The sequence below is a fragment of the Oreochromis niloticus genome, linkage group LG15, assembly GCF_001858045.2.
Source record: "Oreochromis niloticus isolate F11D_XX linkage group LG15, O_niloticus_UMD_NMBU, whole genome shotgun sequence".
NCBI lineage: Eukaryota > Metazoa > Chordata > Actinopteri > Cichliformes > Cichlidae > Oreochromis > Oreochromis niloticus.
The window spans coordinates 37591714-37611010 of NC_031980.2; the positions used below are offsets into that span (position 1 = coordinate 37591714).

Sequence of the window (19297 nt, forward strand, 5' to 3'; positions counted from 1 at the left end):
CCAGAGTGCAACCCAAGCTCTAAATCACAGCAACATCCATTAAATAAAGCAGCTCGAAGTGGCCTCAGCATAGAGTAACTCTCATTTTTTCATGCAGTAACTGATGCATTACTGTATTCTACGCCTTGATATATCACTGGCTCTGTCAGTGAACTCATGATGGCTGGTTTCACAGCTATACTATATTTTAAAGTGCTGGTCTATGGGTGGAGACGCTTTCTTCTTTCTGAAATAAGCAGAATACTTAGACATAGGTTTGAATAAAGGACAAAGGTGATGAGTCTGCCCCGGGGCCCATTGAAGCTTCAATATTTTCACTGTAATGCATATCATATACATATATATGTATAGTTCCAGTCAAACGTTTTGATACACCTAGAATAATTTTTCAAGAGTCTTCTTCAGTCTTTATAACATAAATTCTGTGCCTGCTTTCTTTCAGGTTTTTAATGGGAGTAAACTTAATCTTAATCTCTGCATGTCCACAATAATCTGTGCACGCCTCTTCACAGCTGTGATATTCAGGCTTGCTGTTAGGTACTTGAGCAAAACAGAGGCAGGCAGCCGAGTATTACAGCAGACATACACAGCATGCTGGCCATCCTCGCTCAACGGTAAATGATTTTATAGCTGTTCCAGCCACAGCCCCACTTGCAGTGTCGTGAATAGTTGCCTGTCACAGAGAGGTGAGAGACCTGCTTGGGTTTAAATATAGCGATAATACATAGGACAGCTTCTACTAGATGGCATTCAAAACTGTAGCACTCAGCTGCATATGTGACAGGTGAAAGTGAGAGAAGTGGAACTACTGCTTGCTTTGTCACATCCTGTTATGTTATAGTCAGGCTGAGGACCTAGTTTCAGGACACAAAAGGCAACCAGGCAGGCTGGGGGGAAAAAAGTGTCCCTCAAACCACAAATCATTCAATTCAGTGACACATAAACACACAACGAACCGGTTCACTCTTCAAAAGTAAGTAAATGTAAAACTAATCTACAAACAAAATGAACTGGGTCACAACACATCTGACATCCGTCCCATATCATGTGGACCTGTAGTCGAACTGAAGAAGCCAGACTCACCTTGAGCCAACATCATCAATCAAGGTGAAACAGAGCCAACAGAAAGCAGCAGATGTGGGCCACAACTGGGCCAGACCCTGAAACTGTCAGACAAAGCTGATGACAGAAATGTGAGAGCAGAGCTTCTGAAGCTGTTCAACCATCTGACAAGTTGGATCATCTCATTTTCACAAGCAAACATTCACTTTACTGTAAACAGAACCAGTTCTTTGTAATCACATCTATTTTTGAACATATCAAAGTCATTTAATGTGAGAGTGTTAATATAAAGACTGACTGACATTATTAATAGACTAAATGTGTGTGAGACTTTTTCCCAGTAATAACATAAAACCATATTCATATCTTTAGCATACAATGCTGTTAATGCTCTCATGTCTGTGTTTGCACCAGCCCTCATACCAGAGTGAAATGATCACACTTACAGATAAGGAGGCATCTTATAGCTCTTTAAAGCTGCAAAGTGTGCTAACCAAGTGGTTTATTAAAAGTCTTGTCTGATGTTATTTCATTCCACTTACATTTCATTTCACTGTAAATCAACATTTGCTATAAAAATTAAACATTGCCATCAAAAAAAAGAAAAGAAGGAAAAAAATCAAAGAAAGGTGAAATGCATCTGTGGTTATCATCGAACTCTAATGGAAATGATTAATAGGACAAGATTGCTGCAATAAAAAAAGAAATTACATTAAAAATTCCTTTACATAATATCCCTGTGGAAATATAACCTCATCATCCTCTGCTGCATTTGTATATGATTAAGTTACATTTCTCACAACACGCCTAAAGGGAGCAGCTGTGCAGTGTGTTTATTAGATGATCAGTTATTTTGACAGGTGTCAGCGAACAGTTCAACAGTTCAACAGCTCAAACTGGGAATCCTTTAGCTCTACTGGGCAGAGACAGGAAAGGGAATCAAAAGGTCTTCCAAGATCAGTCAAATTCTTTTTCCCCGTGCTTTCCGCTTCATTGCATCTTGTAAAATGGAGAAAAATAAAAGTGCCATTGCTTGCTAACTATGGTACTGTTAGCCAGCAGCACAATCTGGAAAGGTAGAAGAGTCAGCTTCATCCTCTGATGTGCCTGTCAGTCTGGTGAAAACCAGTTACACTGATTGCAGACAGCCCAGATAAGCTTTTCTCCTGCAAGAAGCAGCAACATTTCCAAAGGTATTTCCAAGTTAGATGTGATGATCACTGCAGTGTGCACTGGTTCTCCCAGTGGAGGAATTTGTTTTGCCCTGATGGAATAATGCTGTGGAAATGCATATCTTGCTAAAAGGTTTAAAGAAACATGAAGGATGTTTTATGCAGCCATTAGAAGTTAAAACATATGATTAAAACAAAAATCTGGTTCTTTTTGCTTATAAGGCCAAAATTTGACTGGTACTGTCGAGCCACAACATTAATACCACCCGCGTAATACTGCGGCTACAACACAGGAGGGTTTAATGTTGTGTCTGATAATAATATAATAGCGTTCTGTCAGAGGTGCAGCTGTCCCCGGGTGTCTGACACCAGGATGTTGGCAGTGGATCCTTTGGGTCCTGATAATTGCAGGGTGAGACCTCCATTAATCAAGCTTGTTTCAGACCTTTTTTCACAGCAGACGTTTTGACATGAAATGGTTGGTAAACACAGGTGCTGCTAATCACATTAATTAAAGCACTGTGGATACTCACCACAGAACTATAAATCAAACTTTACTCTATGCACTTCAACATGTCAACATGGTGAAAGGAGACTGCAATTAAAAGGCCATGTTTAAGTGCTCTTTTTGGTATAATGAACACAGTGTTTGGACTGTGTCACAATACTGTGGGACGAAGACAGACTCCCACGTCACCATTTCAGTTGGGGTCACTTCACAAAGCCCGATCCTGTCAGTCTCATCAAACCGCGCTGACTAGTCAGTGCGACGATACATTAAATAGAGTTTGGTTGGAGCGCACTGTGCAGACAGATAAATGAAGTAACCATTTAGTTGTTGAATGGTGGCTGGAGGAGGTGGGATGCTGTTCACAGCAGGGTGCAAGGACCCAACGCAGCCTTTTAAAGAAAAAAATTGCTCCGTTCTTTCTGCCAGTTTCCCAAGGGGGTCATTAAATTTCCATCTTATCTTATTATTATCACCTAAACTGTCCTCTCGCCTTTCTTTAGCGCTCCTTCTGATTTGCACTGATGGCAACCAATAGACTGACAAAGACAGACGAGATAGTGAGGGAAAGTGAACTGATGACTGATAAGAACTCTGGAAACGGCTCCTCCTACGTTCACCTTCTCTGCAAAGCTGCACATTCTAGCTGACGTCACGTCCTCACGCGCTAATGAGTTGGAAGAAGTGCACAAATCTGATCAGCTGCATACAAATAGTGGGATTTATTGGTATTGCAACTAACATTTAAACTTAATGTTTACTGAGAAAACATGTCCCTTGGTTGTTTTTATTGACCTGTATTTATGTTTTGAACATTGACAGTATGAAAGACTGACCTAATTTCCCGGTTTGAAAAACACAGTTGCATTTGTTTGAACAGGCACCAAGGGGCAGTCCTCTGGTTGTATAGAAGAGTCTATAGTGATGAAAAAAGAGGAAACTAATCTGTGTAATCCATTTTTCACTTTCTGTACCTCAGTAGTTTTAATTTTCCACTTCTGCGTCTGTTATGCTTCATTTCTTAATTTTGATCTGATCATCTGCAGATGAAAGCATATAGTCAGGTAACTTTAGTAATACTGTAAAAGGCCAATGTTGCTGGTTTTCTTCTTAAATCAGCTTTTTTCAGTCACTATGTGATCACACTGCATTTAATCATGAGTTATTGTTAGTCTCTGACTGTCTTCCACGGTCTCTTTGTCGTCCTGTCTTCCTCCCATTAGCCCCAACTGGTCGAGGCACAGGACTGCCTCTCCCCGAGTCTGGTTCTTCCAGGTTACTTCCTGTTAAAAGGGAGTTCTTGCTTTCTGCTGTTGCCAAGTGTTTGCTTAAAGGGGATGGGTTGTTTGCACCTTCACCTTCAACCCATGAAGTGGGCCTTGTCTGCCTTTAAGAGGAAAAATCTCATGCATCGTTTCAGGAATCCTTGGATCATATCAAACAATAGAATTAAATAATGACTCTGACTGAAATCAACCGGTCTGCTTGTCACTAGGTAATGCAGCCATCTATTTACATTTAATGTAAATTGTTTTAAATGGTCTAATTTCACAACAGTCGCTTGATGGCACACTAAGGCTTGTGTGAAATACACTGGATGCTTATACTTCATGTGACCGTGAAGGCAGACGGTGAAAACAAAACATTGTCTTTGGTTGGGTCTGGGTTTGTTTTCTCTGAGTACAACATGCAGAGATGAGCCACAGAGAGGTTGCCATGTCTTATCAAATCAGGCGATGCTCACGCTTCACAGCCATCAGTGCTGAGAGGGATAAGAGGCTCCTTCAAGTGTTCTTCAGCCATCCAAAAATACGCCTCACTGAGATCTTAAAAGCCGTGAGCCTGCCAGCAGAACAGCAACAGAGATGGAGGGAGTTGAGTCTAAAGCAAACAGCAGAGGCTTCAGAAGGCCAGGACAGGGAATGAGCAGCCAATTAAGGCTTTGGTCCCTGCCTCTAAGCTGCCATAATTTGGCATGACTGAACTTATTTTGTCAGTAAAGTCTTTTTTGTGACAAAATAGTCATCTGTACTGACTGTTGGCAGGCCAAGCCTCGGTGGAACAACTGAGGGATTTTAAGGCTGCTTCGCTGGAGACAACACACAGCTCAGCACTCACAGCCGAGCTCTGAGACTTTCAAAAACACTGCTGTTTAGTTTCTGCTTACTGAAGTCACAGATGTAAACTGTTAACAGACTGTGTCACCTCGTCAGCAGCACTGAGGACTGGTGTCCAAGGACAAGGACACATGGGCTGTAAATCCAGCTGTACAGAAGCAGCTGGGATGGAGCTGGTTCTGCTGGCACAGAAATCTCAGCCTGCTGAAGTAACTCACAGCACAACAGAGAAGAAATCCATTCATCATAGAGAGTGTGATGTCGATACAGTCATAAACTCTCTGCTGGGTAGTGTACTACATCAGAAATGCACGCTGAATGGCCAGCTTTCTGTGAGCAACCAACTGCACCGCAGTGAAAGTCATCCAGGAGATGTCATCTGAAAATATGTGTTGTTATTGCCATATTTAAATTATAGCAGCGACTGAGTAACACGCCCGTGAATGTTTATCAGAAATCAACATACAGAACAGTGATTTATGCTGTAGGGGCAGGTTTCTGCAAAACTACTAAACTTTTCCAGCTTTCTTTTGTCTGTTTCAGTCAGTCTCAGAAACCCAGACCGACACAGACACACACAGACCCCAACCCTATCCCCTCACAAACAAGACCAGTGATACCCAAAGTCCGTTCATCCATCCCCCTGTGCTATTATATATCAGTTCTACATATATACTGGGAACTATTACCAGCAGCAGGTGTTTAAACCTTGCAGTTTCTTTTTAACACATTTAGTCTCTGAATTCTTGCAGCTCAGGCAGAGAGAAGACGGCTTCTGCAGACTACTCTTTAGCGGGTGGGCTTGTTTGTTTTGAACTACTGTAGTACTCTGTGGCAGCCGGTGGTGTAGTGAGCTGAGCCAACAGAATGTCAAATCGAAATATTTGACATTATAACAACGCACAGCAACTAGTTAAATAACAGCAGTGTTAACTTTGCAGCTAAGATGAGCACAGAGGGTGATGGGGATACAATTTATTGACACACGATGGTGTGGTGTGGTCATCTACTGTACATGTGGGGTGAGATTTCTAACAGCACTGCAAAATGGCTCACTCCACTGGTTGAGTGGACCATTTCAATACAGCTTTGATATAAGACTTTCATGTTACAGTGCAATGCATCTGGATTCATCTTATAATTGAAGAAACAAAGCATTAATATTGACCAGACTTTTGCAATGAAGTTTTTCATGCACATAAGAATCAACTATTTTTTTCAACTTCAGTATGTTTTGCTAAACAAGTAAAAAGACTTCAAAGTTTGTCTGCTGTTCTTTCTGCTGAAAATTCGGAACTATAGGAAAATGGCTTTGCGTTCATAGTAACGATATGTTGTTGTTTTTTCACTCTTCTCTTGATCGAGAACTTTTAAAATTTTATTATGCTCTAATAAACAAAAGGAAAAGATAAAACAACTCTTATACACAAACTTTCTCTTGATACAAAGTCTAATAAGTATGTCTCCAATGTTGGCACTTTACCTGATTTTTAAGTGGTCATGGTTATTCAGCATAGAAATGTTTGCTGGAAACCTGGTTGTAAAAAGGTTATTAAGGTTTATATAATTTATTATATTTGAGCCAAACTTGAAATAACCAGAATAGCTTGAACTGTTCTTTTTATTGTTATAATGCAACACAATACACTGACTTCTTAGAAAGTTAGTAAAAAAAACCCAACAACAATAAGAAGAAATCACACACAAAAGTCCAAATGAAGGGTCGCAGCGAGTTGTGCCCCTGACTGTGTGCTGTCTGTGTGTGTGTGCATGTAGTGCAGAGGGTCACTCCACAGACCGTGTGTTGATTCTCATCAGCATCACTGATGCCAGGGGGAGAGACTAAACTTATCACAGATGAGGCTTGAAGACAGTTCCTTAAAGAAAAGTGCCCTCAGCAGGCGGATAAAGTGTGTGTGTGTGTGTGTGTGTGTGTGTGTGTGTGTGTGTGTGTGTGTGTGTGTTAAAAGAGAGGCTGGAGATGGGCTGTGAGATGCGGGCCCTTTATCAGGCCTCCTGCCTTACACAGATAAGACAGGAATGCTGCGTATAAAGGAAATCAGGTGAGACGCTCCTCCAGGAGAACAAAACAAGCCGAGAGGAGAGGAACTGAGCAGCACCTCCTCAGTGAGGGCTTTTAAACATCCACCCTGTGACCTCCTCTCAGTCTTTGGTGCAGTGATTTCATGCCAGTTCAAGCAGCCGGCTTTCTTGGATATTCTGTGATGCATTTTTTGGAGGTGTTGCTCTTTTCTTTTTTCTTCTCATGTGTGTTCATGCCTTCATTTGAGACGCACGTGCACACACACACACACACACACACACACGCAATTTGCTCATGTTTAAGTGGTTATTTAAGCACAAATAATGTAAAAAGACAAAAATTTGTCTTCATGTTTTTTAAAAAGTGTTTTCAAGGTAAATAAATTTCAGTCTTTATGTAAAGAATGTAAAGTCGAGCATGTAGTGTTACCACAACAAAGACTTTCTGCAGCTCAAATGCCTCCTCCTCCTCATCATCATCATCACTGAGGCTTCTGATTAGAGAAAAGTAAATTCCTTAATAAAAATTCACTAATTTAACCCTTATTCACAAACATTTGCTGGCATTAGAAATATGAAGAAGCACATGTTTGGTTCTATAGATGATCTAATATGTCAGATGCCAAATAACTATTAATATTTGGGGTTATTTTTTTTCCACTGGAGACGGGAATAAAAATAAAACTCAAAAAAACGTCGAATCCAATTATTCTAATGCAACAAAGTGGAGGTACTGGATGCACATTCTTATTTTAGAAATACTCCAATGTTGGGATCTGATGCTTTTTCATCACAGGGATGCTGCAGACCACACACAGCTGTAATCTGTTTCATCCCTTTTCTCTTCAAGGAGAAGATTAAAATAATAATTGCACAAATTATGTTTATAAACCTCCTGCTTCATAAACATTTTATGTATTTTAATCAACATTTGGCTGATTAAAAATCTTTCAAAATCATTTGGATTTTATTAAAAAGTTTTCAGTATTTGTTCTTTTTTAAATACAGTGTTTTCTAATAATATCTCCTGTGTTTTAATTATATTCTTCTGCTGTTTTAGAGTTTTTTTTAGAAAGGTTTGTTTCAAGAGATGCCGGTTGTGCAAAAACTGTATATAAAAGATGCACTTAGTTTCCAGCTCTTTAACAGTTAAGTCACTAAAGAAATGACTTAAATATGTGTTATATCTAATGACCATGAGAGGGCAAAACGTGCACGCTGGTCCACCATGTCCACCATGTCCATTTCACGCTCTGCCTCTCCGAAGCGTTAAATCGACATGCATGCAGTGAGTTGCAGTAATCTGCAGTACCAGCAGAGGGGGATATTTTTTTCAAGCCAACATGAAAGTATTAACGGGGAAACATTTAAACACATTATTAACACATTTACATGTACATACATATTAGTCTCACGGCTTAATTGTTTCTGATGATTAAGGACTCTGAACTGTGCATCATATGTTTTTTGCACCTCGTGTCTGTTAGCCGGTTGGTTGTGCAAAGGCAGAACATGTGATAAAAATGACCTCCTGTTACTGATGCGTGTATTGCTTCAGTCACTAGTTTTAAGACTTTTTTTTATACAAAATCAAAAAAAGAAAACTAAAGAGAAACATGTCAAACTGTTTCCTGCCTTAAAACAATCACTTGTGTCAAATAAACTGAACCAAACTCCCCCATCTTCAGCTCTCAGTCTGGCATTGTCTCACCCAGTTACATCACCCTGAATGACACCGTGTGAGAATACCTGGGCTTCAGGGAGGTTAACATCCAGGATGACCGGCTGGCCGTGAGGCTCCCCGTTCTCTAGCCTGGAGTAAACCAGCTGGTATCCTCTGATCTGCCCATGCTGCTTCACAGACAGCGGGGGCTTCCAGCTCACCCTGAGGGCAGTAGAGTTCAGGGCCTCCACCTCCACCTTCCTGGGAGGAGCTCCAGGCACTGAAAACAAAACAGAGAACACAAATTATATTTAGAAAGTGGAATGTTTGATTTTGTGTGTCTCAATAGGTAGGCTACTATTAAACCATGTCTTCATTAGGATGCCCTGATTACAATATTGTATTCTTCAAAAGCTGAATATCTCTACCTTACTTTGTACCTTTTACTATTTCTGCAGTAACTTTGGCTGAAAGACTTGCGAAGCATGATTTCACCTTCAACAAGTACAAACAGACTTGTTGTGTGTTCAGATTACCTGATAAATGTCACAGTGTCTGTTTTTTCTCACACTGCTCACTGTGGGACATTGTCAGTGTGAATATTATTCACTGAAAAGCTTGCTGCTGTTTCTTTGTGTGATTCACTTGTTGGCATTGCTTCACGATAGGAAGAAGAATAAGTGAGAAATTTGTTTCCTTTTATTTTTCTTGTTGATAAAATTGTTGCTTATGTATGATTCATGTGAGTCAAATAACGTCATTTTTGGCAAATGCTCTGGTGATTGGGTGAGGCTTCGGTGGAGGGTTGTGATGCTGTCACGCCCAACTTATCATTTTTTGAAGCTTTTACTGCTGTGATAGGGCGCATTTTCACCCACACCACGATATTTTTATAAAACGAACCAATTCGTTTTTAGAGTGAAAACCCTAACAGAGTATTTTTTTGTGTTTTTGTTGGCTTTTAGTGTTTCACTCTCTGGTCACACAGGCCGAGAGACTGGTCAGTGACCTCCTGGCAAACACCGGTCAGAAGGGACAAATGTATAACCTTGACTAGCTGACTAAAGTGTGCTGAGAGTCGCTAGGTGACACTTTTCACACAGAGGTATAAGAAACTAACTCCATGTTGTACGATTACCTGCATGCCTCCGTCATCACCTGTAGTTTGCATGTCTGCAAACATTCATCAACTACTCACAGAGGAGCAGTGACACTGAAGTGTGTCACACAAAATAGGAATAGAGACTGTTTCCCTTCAAAAACTTTTACTTTGACATTCTCCATTTCCATTCTGTATTGCTGCACCAAGAGCAACCACAAGAAGGTTTTCAGTGCAGCAGCCACATTTAGCTTTGCAACAACAGCAACTGTTTGAGGTATACACATTTTTCACTAGCAGCCAGAGGTTTTCAGGGGATTGTGAATGAGGTCTAAACCCTAACAGAGTACTTTTAGTGTTTAATCTTAACCAAGCTGTTTGTTCCAAACAGAACGATCTTCAGACTGCCTTCTGCTGCTGCCACTCATGAAAACTTGTGGCAATCTGTAAATCTGGTATTAGCTCAGCCAACACTGTAGAAACTGGTGCATCAAACCACTTGACCCAAAAGACACCTTGACTGTAATGCTGAGGGACAGGAACAACATGTTGTACCGTTTTTTCCTGTCTGCTTTGTTCTGGCTAATGTTTCATGTTCCAGCTCTCGCGAAACAGAGTTTTTAATCTCAACGAGCCTGCCTCATTTAAATAAAATTGGAGTAACTGTTGCGTGTGGATGTGTTTATTTTAAATGGTGCCCAAATGTCCAGCAGACAATGTAGATGAAGGCAAAGATGTAGTAAAGCCTATCCACAGTCATTTCTCTTCATCAGTTGGACCACTTCAAAGTTAGACCTGACGAGGTAGCTACCAGCCTGGAGAGGCTGCAAGGATACGTGAAGGTCACTGGCTATCTTTGCAGGTTATCCACATCAAAGCTTGTCACATGGAGCCCCAAGAGCATGCTGGGAGCTGGGTTTAGAGCGCACACTTTCTACTTTGCTGCATATCGAAATGAGCTTAAGAAGATTCCTCTGGAATGCTTGGTCAGCTTCACAGGAAGGTGTAAATGAATACAAATTTAACTTCAATAAAAATGAGGAGATGAGGCTCTGCAAATATTAATGGAAATCAGACAGAGAGAACAGAAAAGGAAAAAGCTGAAAAAACTAAGACAGGGAGAGAAAAGTGTTAAAGCAGCAAGCAGCAGTATTAAAGTATCAACCCGGCACAGCAGGCAAAGAAAAGCTCTGCAGCTCGGTGTCAGCACTTTGCACTTTAGACTAATTAGAATTGTTTAACCTTTTATAAAATCAGAGACCTTCCAGAATCAAGCTTCACGCTTTGGAGGAAAAAACGTCAATAAACCACTGTGTTAACTGCAAAAGCAAAAGCCAGTGAAAAAGAAGAACAAAATGAGCATCTAACAGACAACAGGATCCGAAAGCAGACTAAACACAGCTTTGAAGTCCATCTACTGCCACGGATTAAAATAAAGCCAACCTCAGCTGAAAAGCAATAACGGTGGTCGATTTTTGACTAAAACGTCACTGTTTGTGGAAGCAACCTCCTGTGGTCATGGAAGGAAGTGCATGTAACTGCTACAGTTAATTTGCTTTGTAATGCATGCCTGATGCTAAATCTGACCAAACAGAAATAATAAAAACTGAATAGATTTCTTTTCTTTTTCGGGAATGGGCTATTCTATTTGTGTCATTATTTAGTTGAGGCCTGAAAACATAAGCGCAGGTGGTCTCTGGTATTTCATATTCATTCTGGGATAACCACATTTACTTTGATAGTTGCCATGCAACAGCCCGATAAAGACAAAGTACTTAAATACTCAGGTATTCTACTAAATTGCAAGTCTGATGCGCCTCCTTTTTGGCAGAAAAAGAGTGGCTAATAAAAAAAGTGATTGTAAGCAGGCAAAAAGCCGTCAGTGTCAAATCAACGTCAACAAGCCAACAGAAGTGAAAAACCAACCTGGACGTTAGGTTTCGGTGGCCTGGAGAAGAACGTGCCATTCTTAAGTTTGAAAATGATTTTATCAGTCCACGTCCTGTCTGTATACGTCCTCCTGCTTGCCTGGCTTACACATTACAAAGGCCTCTTTGTCTGCTGGCGTTTTTATGATTTCACTAAAGCTAAATGTGCTGTGAGTGTGGACATGGGTTTACTTATCTTTAATTCCCACTATAACATGTAGATGCTTAATGCAGACTGTGAGACTCACACACTTCATGCTGGTTTTAAACTTGTAGGACCATCCTGACTGACTGCGTGAAGCCGGATCTTGTGTCTGTGGCTGCTGGGGGTTCTCTGCAGCAGCTGTCAAAAGCTACTGCAGCCACTAATTGTCTCCTCTGTATCACTCTCACTGGGTCCACTTTATGTGTGTTCACTTCCTTCTGCACACATCAGATTAAACAAATCCACAACCTGAACGACCTCTGTATGCAGTTTGGATTTATTAGCATTTACTCACATCTTTAGAAGCTAGCTGAGCGTGTAAATATTAAATATTGTTGCAGAAGGGGATCCGACTTCATTGCTTTCTCTTTGTATGTGACAAAGTAATCTTCTATCAGTGAAGATGCCTTTAGCTCCAACTGAGTCTGCTTCTCACAGTCATACATTTCAAATTCAGTTGCAACTCAATTTGATCATATTTTCAATTGAAACTTGGAATCAGCAAAAGAGCACAACACTGAATTAAAACTTTATTCTTCAAACATAAATTCTTGGAAAGTTTTCTTTCATTTAGTTGGGTCACAAACATATAAAAACTGTTCTTATTTCTGTAACTTTAAAAATAATCATCAAAACTTTTAAAGTTCTTGTTCACATAAATGCTGTTTTGTCTCATGTATACAAAACACATTCTGTGCCTGTGTCAATGTGTCAATGTGTCTTGTATGGATCATCGTAGCAAGTGGATAATCATGGAGTATAACAAGGTGAGCAAGCTGCAATCATAGAATAATGTCAATAAAATCAAAACTCAAAGACCTTACCCAACTGAAATCAGACACCAGCAGAGGTTTGGCTATAAACGTCTCCAAACTAAGCAGGTACCACGTCTTATTCAGTTTAGCAAACACAATCAGCTTGATACACTCAAGCAGTCTTCAAATGGTTTTGCAGATGAGCCCCCCCAATTTTTCCCCAGACATCTGATTTGTTGTGCATAGTGAATTTTTCAGCATGGAGAGTTGTGAGAGGAGGAAAAACAAGTAGCCAGATTTACTCCTTGAAACTTTGTCCTCTCACCTCAACATGGAATTTAAGCTGAAGTGCTCCACGGTGGCTAATCAAGGCCGTGATATTATCTTTAAAGTTCTCTGCAGTATTCCAGTGTTCCACTGTTCTCCTTGATAGTCAGGGCAATAAAATGGGTGAAGTGATGGAAAACAGCTACAAGAAAGACCAACAACCTCTAAAGTAACTAAAGATGAACTAAGCAGAGCTTAAGCAGTGCAGAGCAGAACAAAAGGACCTGCAGAGAACAGTGGACATGAAAGCAAACGCTGGGACAGTTATGTTGCATTTCCTGCAGGAGAAAGGGGAAAATGATCATGGCTGTTAGTTTGCTTTAAAATGTCAGCTGTGAGATCCTGTTGGCACCGAAGAAAAGTCACATTAGATGCATAGCAGAGGGACAGGAGTCTGTGGTTAGTGTCTACCTTTACCTTTGCTTTCACTGGCTGATTTGTTTTGTTTTCACATGTTTTTTACTTTCACTTGTTCCCAAGCTTGGTAAGAACCAACGAGTTTTTGGCCTTCTACCAAAGCAAAATCAACCGGACTGTAATTAAAAAAACCAAAAACAAAACAAACCTTTTTTTTTTCAATTGAGATTACTCACAAAACACTAGATTTCTGTTTAGGAGGTAATAAACTTCCATTAACTAAATTAACACAGACTCTTAAACTCGTGCAACATTTATACACATTCTCTAAATCCAAAGGTCTGTTTTGAGCAGGACAATCCTGATATATGGTGGGTTTTGTTGGAGTCCTATCACACTTTTACTATAACTGCGTCACATTAATGACACCATGGGTCAACACAACTGCAGTCTTTAAGTGTTAGACTGAGCAATGGCTGGTTACATTTATTTCTGATTTGTGTTCTATTAAAACCAACACAAGGAGGAAAATAAGCTGACAGAACAGGTGCTTTGTCTCGGGGCATCAGGGAACCCGAGTATAAATTTGACGTGTCCCAGTGAGCAAAGTCCCAATCACAGTCTAATGAAATTTGTAAAAGAGATGGAATGCCTGTCTGACAAAACTCTGCTACTGCTCCTCTGTGCTCATATCAGAATAATTATAATATGTAAAAAGAAAAATTGTTATTCTCTTTAAATTTGAGAGCACAGAGTTTCCTTTATTGCAGATTGTTAAAGGAAATTACAGTAAGCCAGGAAACTTCAGCGTACGCTGTGACCATGTCAGGGAGCTAAACGAGAATGTTTTTTGTTACTCGGGCAGCGGGCTGACACGGATGTGAGCTGGAGGGAAGATTCGTGGGCAGAGCGCGGAGAAAGCGTACACTTTGTGTGGAGAATGGACAGATGCTGGAGAAATGCACAGAGCAATGAGAGCTCAAAGTCAAATGGGGTGCAGAGAGATGGAAAGAGATGAAAAGAGTGTGAGATTAAAATTCAGTGGGTGTTCAGAAATAAAGAGTGATGAGAGACGCCAGGAGAGAGAGAAGGGCAGCAGATGGAGAGGGTTAGTGGTGTGAGGAAGGAAACTGTGCTTCTAACACTATTTAGATTTGTCTCTTTGAGGTTTCACCCATAAAGAAATGCCATCCAGAAAAACAAACAACCAAAAACTCTGGTCATAAGGTCACTGTTGGCTTTTGGCAAGTACTAAAATATTCTGTTTAAATCAGGTAACTGAAAACTGTTGGGCAGGTTTGAGAGAACAGGGGTTAGTTTTAGAATCATCGTCAGGTTTGGGTAAAACCGATTAAAAGGAGGATTAACTGCAGATTTTTTATGTAATTTAAGAAACGTTCTAAATATTTCAGTGGGAGAAATTTTATTTCCATTCGTGTATTTTTACATATGTAGAATTATTTTCCGTCACAACATGCAAAATGTTTTTTTTTTTTAATCTTTCAAAAATGTATTGCATAGAGTGCATTGAACACAGTTACTGTTGACTGACATTTGACTTGGTAGTATTGGGATTAGAGAAATTATTTCCCTGCTATTGTTCATATTACCATGGCATTAATCACATAATCTCCAAGTAGGGATAGTGCATTTAAATGTTTAAACATATTGGCACCCAATTAGTCTTTATTACAAGTCCAGTAAGAACCACTTTAAACTGTTGAGTTGAATCTATAATTTTAAATGCTTTTCAATGCTCCTATGATCTTAAATGTTTCTGTGCAGACTGCAGGGACAGGAAATATACTCTGTGCCAAAATGAGACAGGAAACACTTCTGCAAGGCTTGCTGAAGTGAAACTGAAAGCAGTCTGAGTTGGTTTGTCATTTTATTATGCATTTATATTTTTGATTAAGCTTTAAGTAGTTGTATTAGATTGAAACATTTGTTTTATACATTTTACATATAAGTCAAGATCAGTACACACAGGATAGCCTTAGCCTGGGTGCCTAAGCTGAGGTCAATTAAGGTGCAGCGTGAGGATCACACATGTACAGACACCCACATACACACACATATTAGTTAGACTCATTTATATAGGTAAGAGTTTAATTATGTTTTGCTTGCAACTGCAAAGTTGTGCCTGCATGAGTGACAGTTTGTGCAGAACGTGGGCCTGATGTTCCAGAAGATAAGCCTGGGCAGGATGGTGACAGGAAGCACCTGGGTTCGAGCCGAAGACAATGTTCTTTTTTAAACTGTGTTCAAAGTTAACTGAACGTTTGTGGTTTTGGATTGACGTATGCTGTATTGAGTCTGCCTGGCAACAGGCAGACTGCCAACCCTATAAAGTCTTTGTTCTGACTATTGTAAGTTAGTTCAACGCTGAATCGGCACAGTGTTTGGACTCCACATGTGTCCATTAAAATCTTCGTCTAATTGCACCAGGCCGGATCTGTGGTTATTATTTTTGGATTCTTCCTCAATACTTGAACCTTAACAGTAGTAAAAAGATTAAAGGGTTACCTAGGCAACCAAAGCCCCGGATGTCCACAAGTGACCAGCTATCAGCTTCTAAACGAGCAAGATGAGTGAATCTCTTCGAGTGGATGAAGAAACTGAAAAGCAGACGCTCACTGGCAGCTTGTGATTGACAACTGAGTCTCTTCCTCCTTTCTGACTCTTTGAGTCTTACAAGTTCTACAAAAATGGACTCAATGTGGAAATCAATAACACACAACTGAGTCAATGAACTTATCAGTAAAGTGTTTTTACTGAGGCCACATTAAAAAAGATTTTTTACACTTCTCTGTTGTGTTAGCAGGTAATCTAACATTAGTTAACATTAACCGGGAGAAAGTTTTATCTAATGAAGTCAATTTGGATAAATGGGAATTTACTGATGATTGATTGATTGGAAGCTCAAACCTGAGATCCAACGGTCTTTCCTTCTTCTGGCTCACGTTAGCCAACACAAGCTTGTCAGCTAAATGTAGAAAAACACTACCATGAGATAATAACATCGGTTAACTGATCCAAACTGCCAGGGCTTATTTGGTAACGTGGCTGGACATTTTCAATTGACTTTAACAACTAACGTTATTAACTAACCATCACTGGGCTGATCCTTGGCTGCAAACGCTATTTTCAAGGAAAATCAGTATAAAGACAATGATAAGAATGGTTGCCTGCAAGTTCCACCAAACTCTTAAAAAGAACATGAAAATGTTTCGAGAAATAAAGTCTTCATTTGGAGGAAAACTACTTGCCCTAAGTTACTATAATAATAATAATACTATATATATATATATACATATACATATATATATATATATAATAAAAATCTAAATCTAACAGTGGTAAAGGCAGAGCTGGAGGTCATTTTTAGGCAGTACAAGACCTGAGCTGGCTCAGAACTGCCAGCTTTAACAGAGGAGAGGCCACTGCGCTGCTATACTTTCTAAGCCTCGGTGATATTGCACAGGACTTAAACTTTGATGCTTTGATTTCCTTGAGTGGTTCCAGAAAAGAGTCCATTACTCTTTGCTCTCATTGGTCATGATACGGCCAATTGTGCCTGCACAAAAAAGAGGAGAATCCTCTTGTAAGGATTTGTTGTAATGCCGTGTGTCTTAGAGATGTGAGCACTGGGCTGTGCTGCATTTGGACTCATCTTCAGCACTGAAGGTAATAGCAAACGGATGCTGCTGAATAGCAGAGTATCCCTCCGGACTGAATCATAGTGTCTATTTAGCTTGTGCTTCAGTCCTGCCATGTGACTAACAACAGGGAAAGAGCATGCTATGTTGCCACTCAGGCAACTCTCCAGACACCTTGGCCTAGCAGTGCAGCACACCGTGTCATCACGCTGGGAAAAGGGACAAGCAGCCTGGCAGAGCACGACAGGCAGGAGCTTAGTGGCAGCAAAAGTCTCACAAAACAGACTCACAAAATGTAGTGAAATAAGGAAAAGCTTCTGTCTTGATGATTATGTCTATCATGGTGCAGTGGGAGTCATAACTAACCTCGACCCCTTTGCTCATAATTGCGTGCTGAATGCTCAGGTATGACGTACTGTGTCTTGCAGACATAACTACTGTGATATTTTTATTCCTAAAACTATTCTGGGTCTGGTATCATCTTGTCTACAGACCATAAGCAAAAAAGCCCATTCTTCTGTAACTTCTGTGCATGTATGTACTTACCGTAGGTCTGTATATTGCTCTGTACAGACTGCTGACTGAGCTCGGCATTCTCCCAAAAAAGATTTAAAACCTCAAAATAATCATGTGTTTTATTCATGACATAAGAAATTGTAGTGAAAAAATCAAGGCTCGCCACCATATCTGTTATAAAAACACAAGTGATGGTGTTTTATAAAGACTGTTAACATTTGCTGCAGAAGCCACCTGATATAAACACGACTACACGGTTGCGATTTCTGTTGCACTTCTTGTCTGCTGCATTTATTAGAGCTTACTTGCACTAGTAGTACAGATAAGGAAGCTTAATCTATTTTTAAAATTCTTCCACAAAGAGCACAAGGTTCAGTTTTTCAGTTTTTTTCAGGTGTAAATGTCAACAAAAGTCTTTGACCTAACAGATTAAAGTTACTCCAGGTTCATCCTAGAAAAAAGAGCCATGTGTTTATCTGTCCTCTCACTGTAGAAACTGTGTGACACATGCAGGTTTTTCATAGGATTTCCAATCTGTACCTACAGGTTGCACAACTTTCTTTAGCAAACCGGGACTCAGGCTTAAAGATTGTTTTTTTGAGTGAATAGATAACTAATCCAACATTACACACGGAAAACTGACACAGTGAAAACTCAATGTTTAAATATGCTTGGACTAAGTTGGCTGAAATGTTTGATTCTTGTTCCCTGACAAACTACTTGGTTAAGCTCAGTGAAGGCTTGAGGTGATGTCTAAAGAACCATAAAACTACTTTTGGATTATGCCAAAACCAGAGCTTAAGTGCCGTATATGAAGACTACATGATCCACCACCACAGACTGCACAGCTTCATGACTTGGCACCAACTGTTGGCACTGGACTAAAACCATGTGCAGGGGAGCAGTGCGTATTAGTGGAGTCAACAAGATTAAAAATCCTACACTGGACTCTTAATCCAGTCCATCAATCTGATGTTTTGCAGATTGAGTTTTATTCATTTACAAATTGATCAATTTACTCCATACCCTCCAAGCATCTGAAGACCTGGTGCAGTATTCTGTATCTGAGCCATGCCTATACACTGTGCCTTTGCACATTTTGGTGAGTGTTTGTAAGACTAAATCGCAGCAGCAAAAAGAATTGGAAAGTTAGTGTTTTAAAAGAGGTGAATGTTTCCCATGAAATCATCAACATACCATCTTCCTTGGTTCTGACTTTAGCTGCAGAGCTCTCTGGACCTGGCCCAACATCTGTGTGAGCCCTCACCCACACCAAATACTCCATCCACTTCTCCAGGTCCTCCAAAATGTAGCTGGTGATATCAGCACCAATCCCTGATACCTGGTGGCGTTTCTGGTCCTCTCCCGTAAGTGCTTGGTAGGCCAGGGAGTAGCCAACAATCTCACCGTGCTGGCTGTCTGTGGGTGGGGCCACCCAACTCACCTGGATGCTGGTGGAACTGAGGCTGAGCAAATGTACTTCCTGGGGTGGGGCTGATGGGGCTGAAGGAAGGGGAGGAGGGAGGGTAATGGTCAGGTAGGGTGGATGATGGATGATGAAGCAACTGCCTCTCTGGACTGCTGTGTTACTGAGTAAATACTCAACTTCAGTCTAACAGTGTAAACTGGCAGATTAATGCCACATTATCCTATTAATGTTTTTGTCATTATGTTTTGTGGAAAACACCGTGTCTCCTGCTGTATGTTCACTGTACATCATTAAGTGATTATTTTATTTTACATTTGTCTGGAGGGGTATAACGAAACCATGAAGCCAGTATGGCTGACAAATCAAACCACAGAGAAAGTGCAACGAAAGCCCCGCCCCTCCAAAGTAATATAAGTGTAGGGTGATTTTTTTGGGACTCGCCTCTTTAGAAAGCTTT

General features: G+C 40.3%; 1 protein-coding gene across 24 annotated transcripts in view; it reads right to left on the bottom strand.

Annotated features, from left to right (window-relative positions):
• The window catches only part of ptprfa (protein tyrosine phosphatase receptor type Fa), a 330493-nt gene that overhangs the window by 85437 nt on the left and 225759 nt on the right, over positions 1-19297 (bottom strand). For 17 of the 24 annotated variants that reach the window (XM_025899236.1, XM_019345881.2, XM_025899243.1 and 14 more), the window contains 2 exons: positions 18609-18914; positions 8652-8845 (listed from right to left, as the gene is read on the bottom strand). In XM_025899236.1, coding sequence (XP_025755021.1) covers positions 8652-8845; positions 18609-18914 — 500 coding nt within the window. The remainder of the gene's footprint in view (positions 1-8651; positions 8846-18608; positions 18915-19297) is intronic. The other 7 variants (XM_025899248.1, XM_025899247.1, XM_025899250.1 and 4 more) reach the window with 1 other exon arrangement.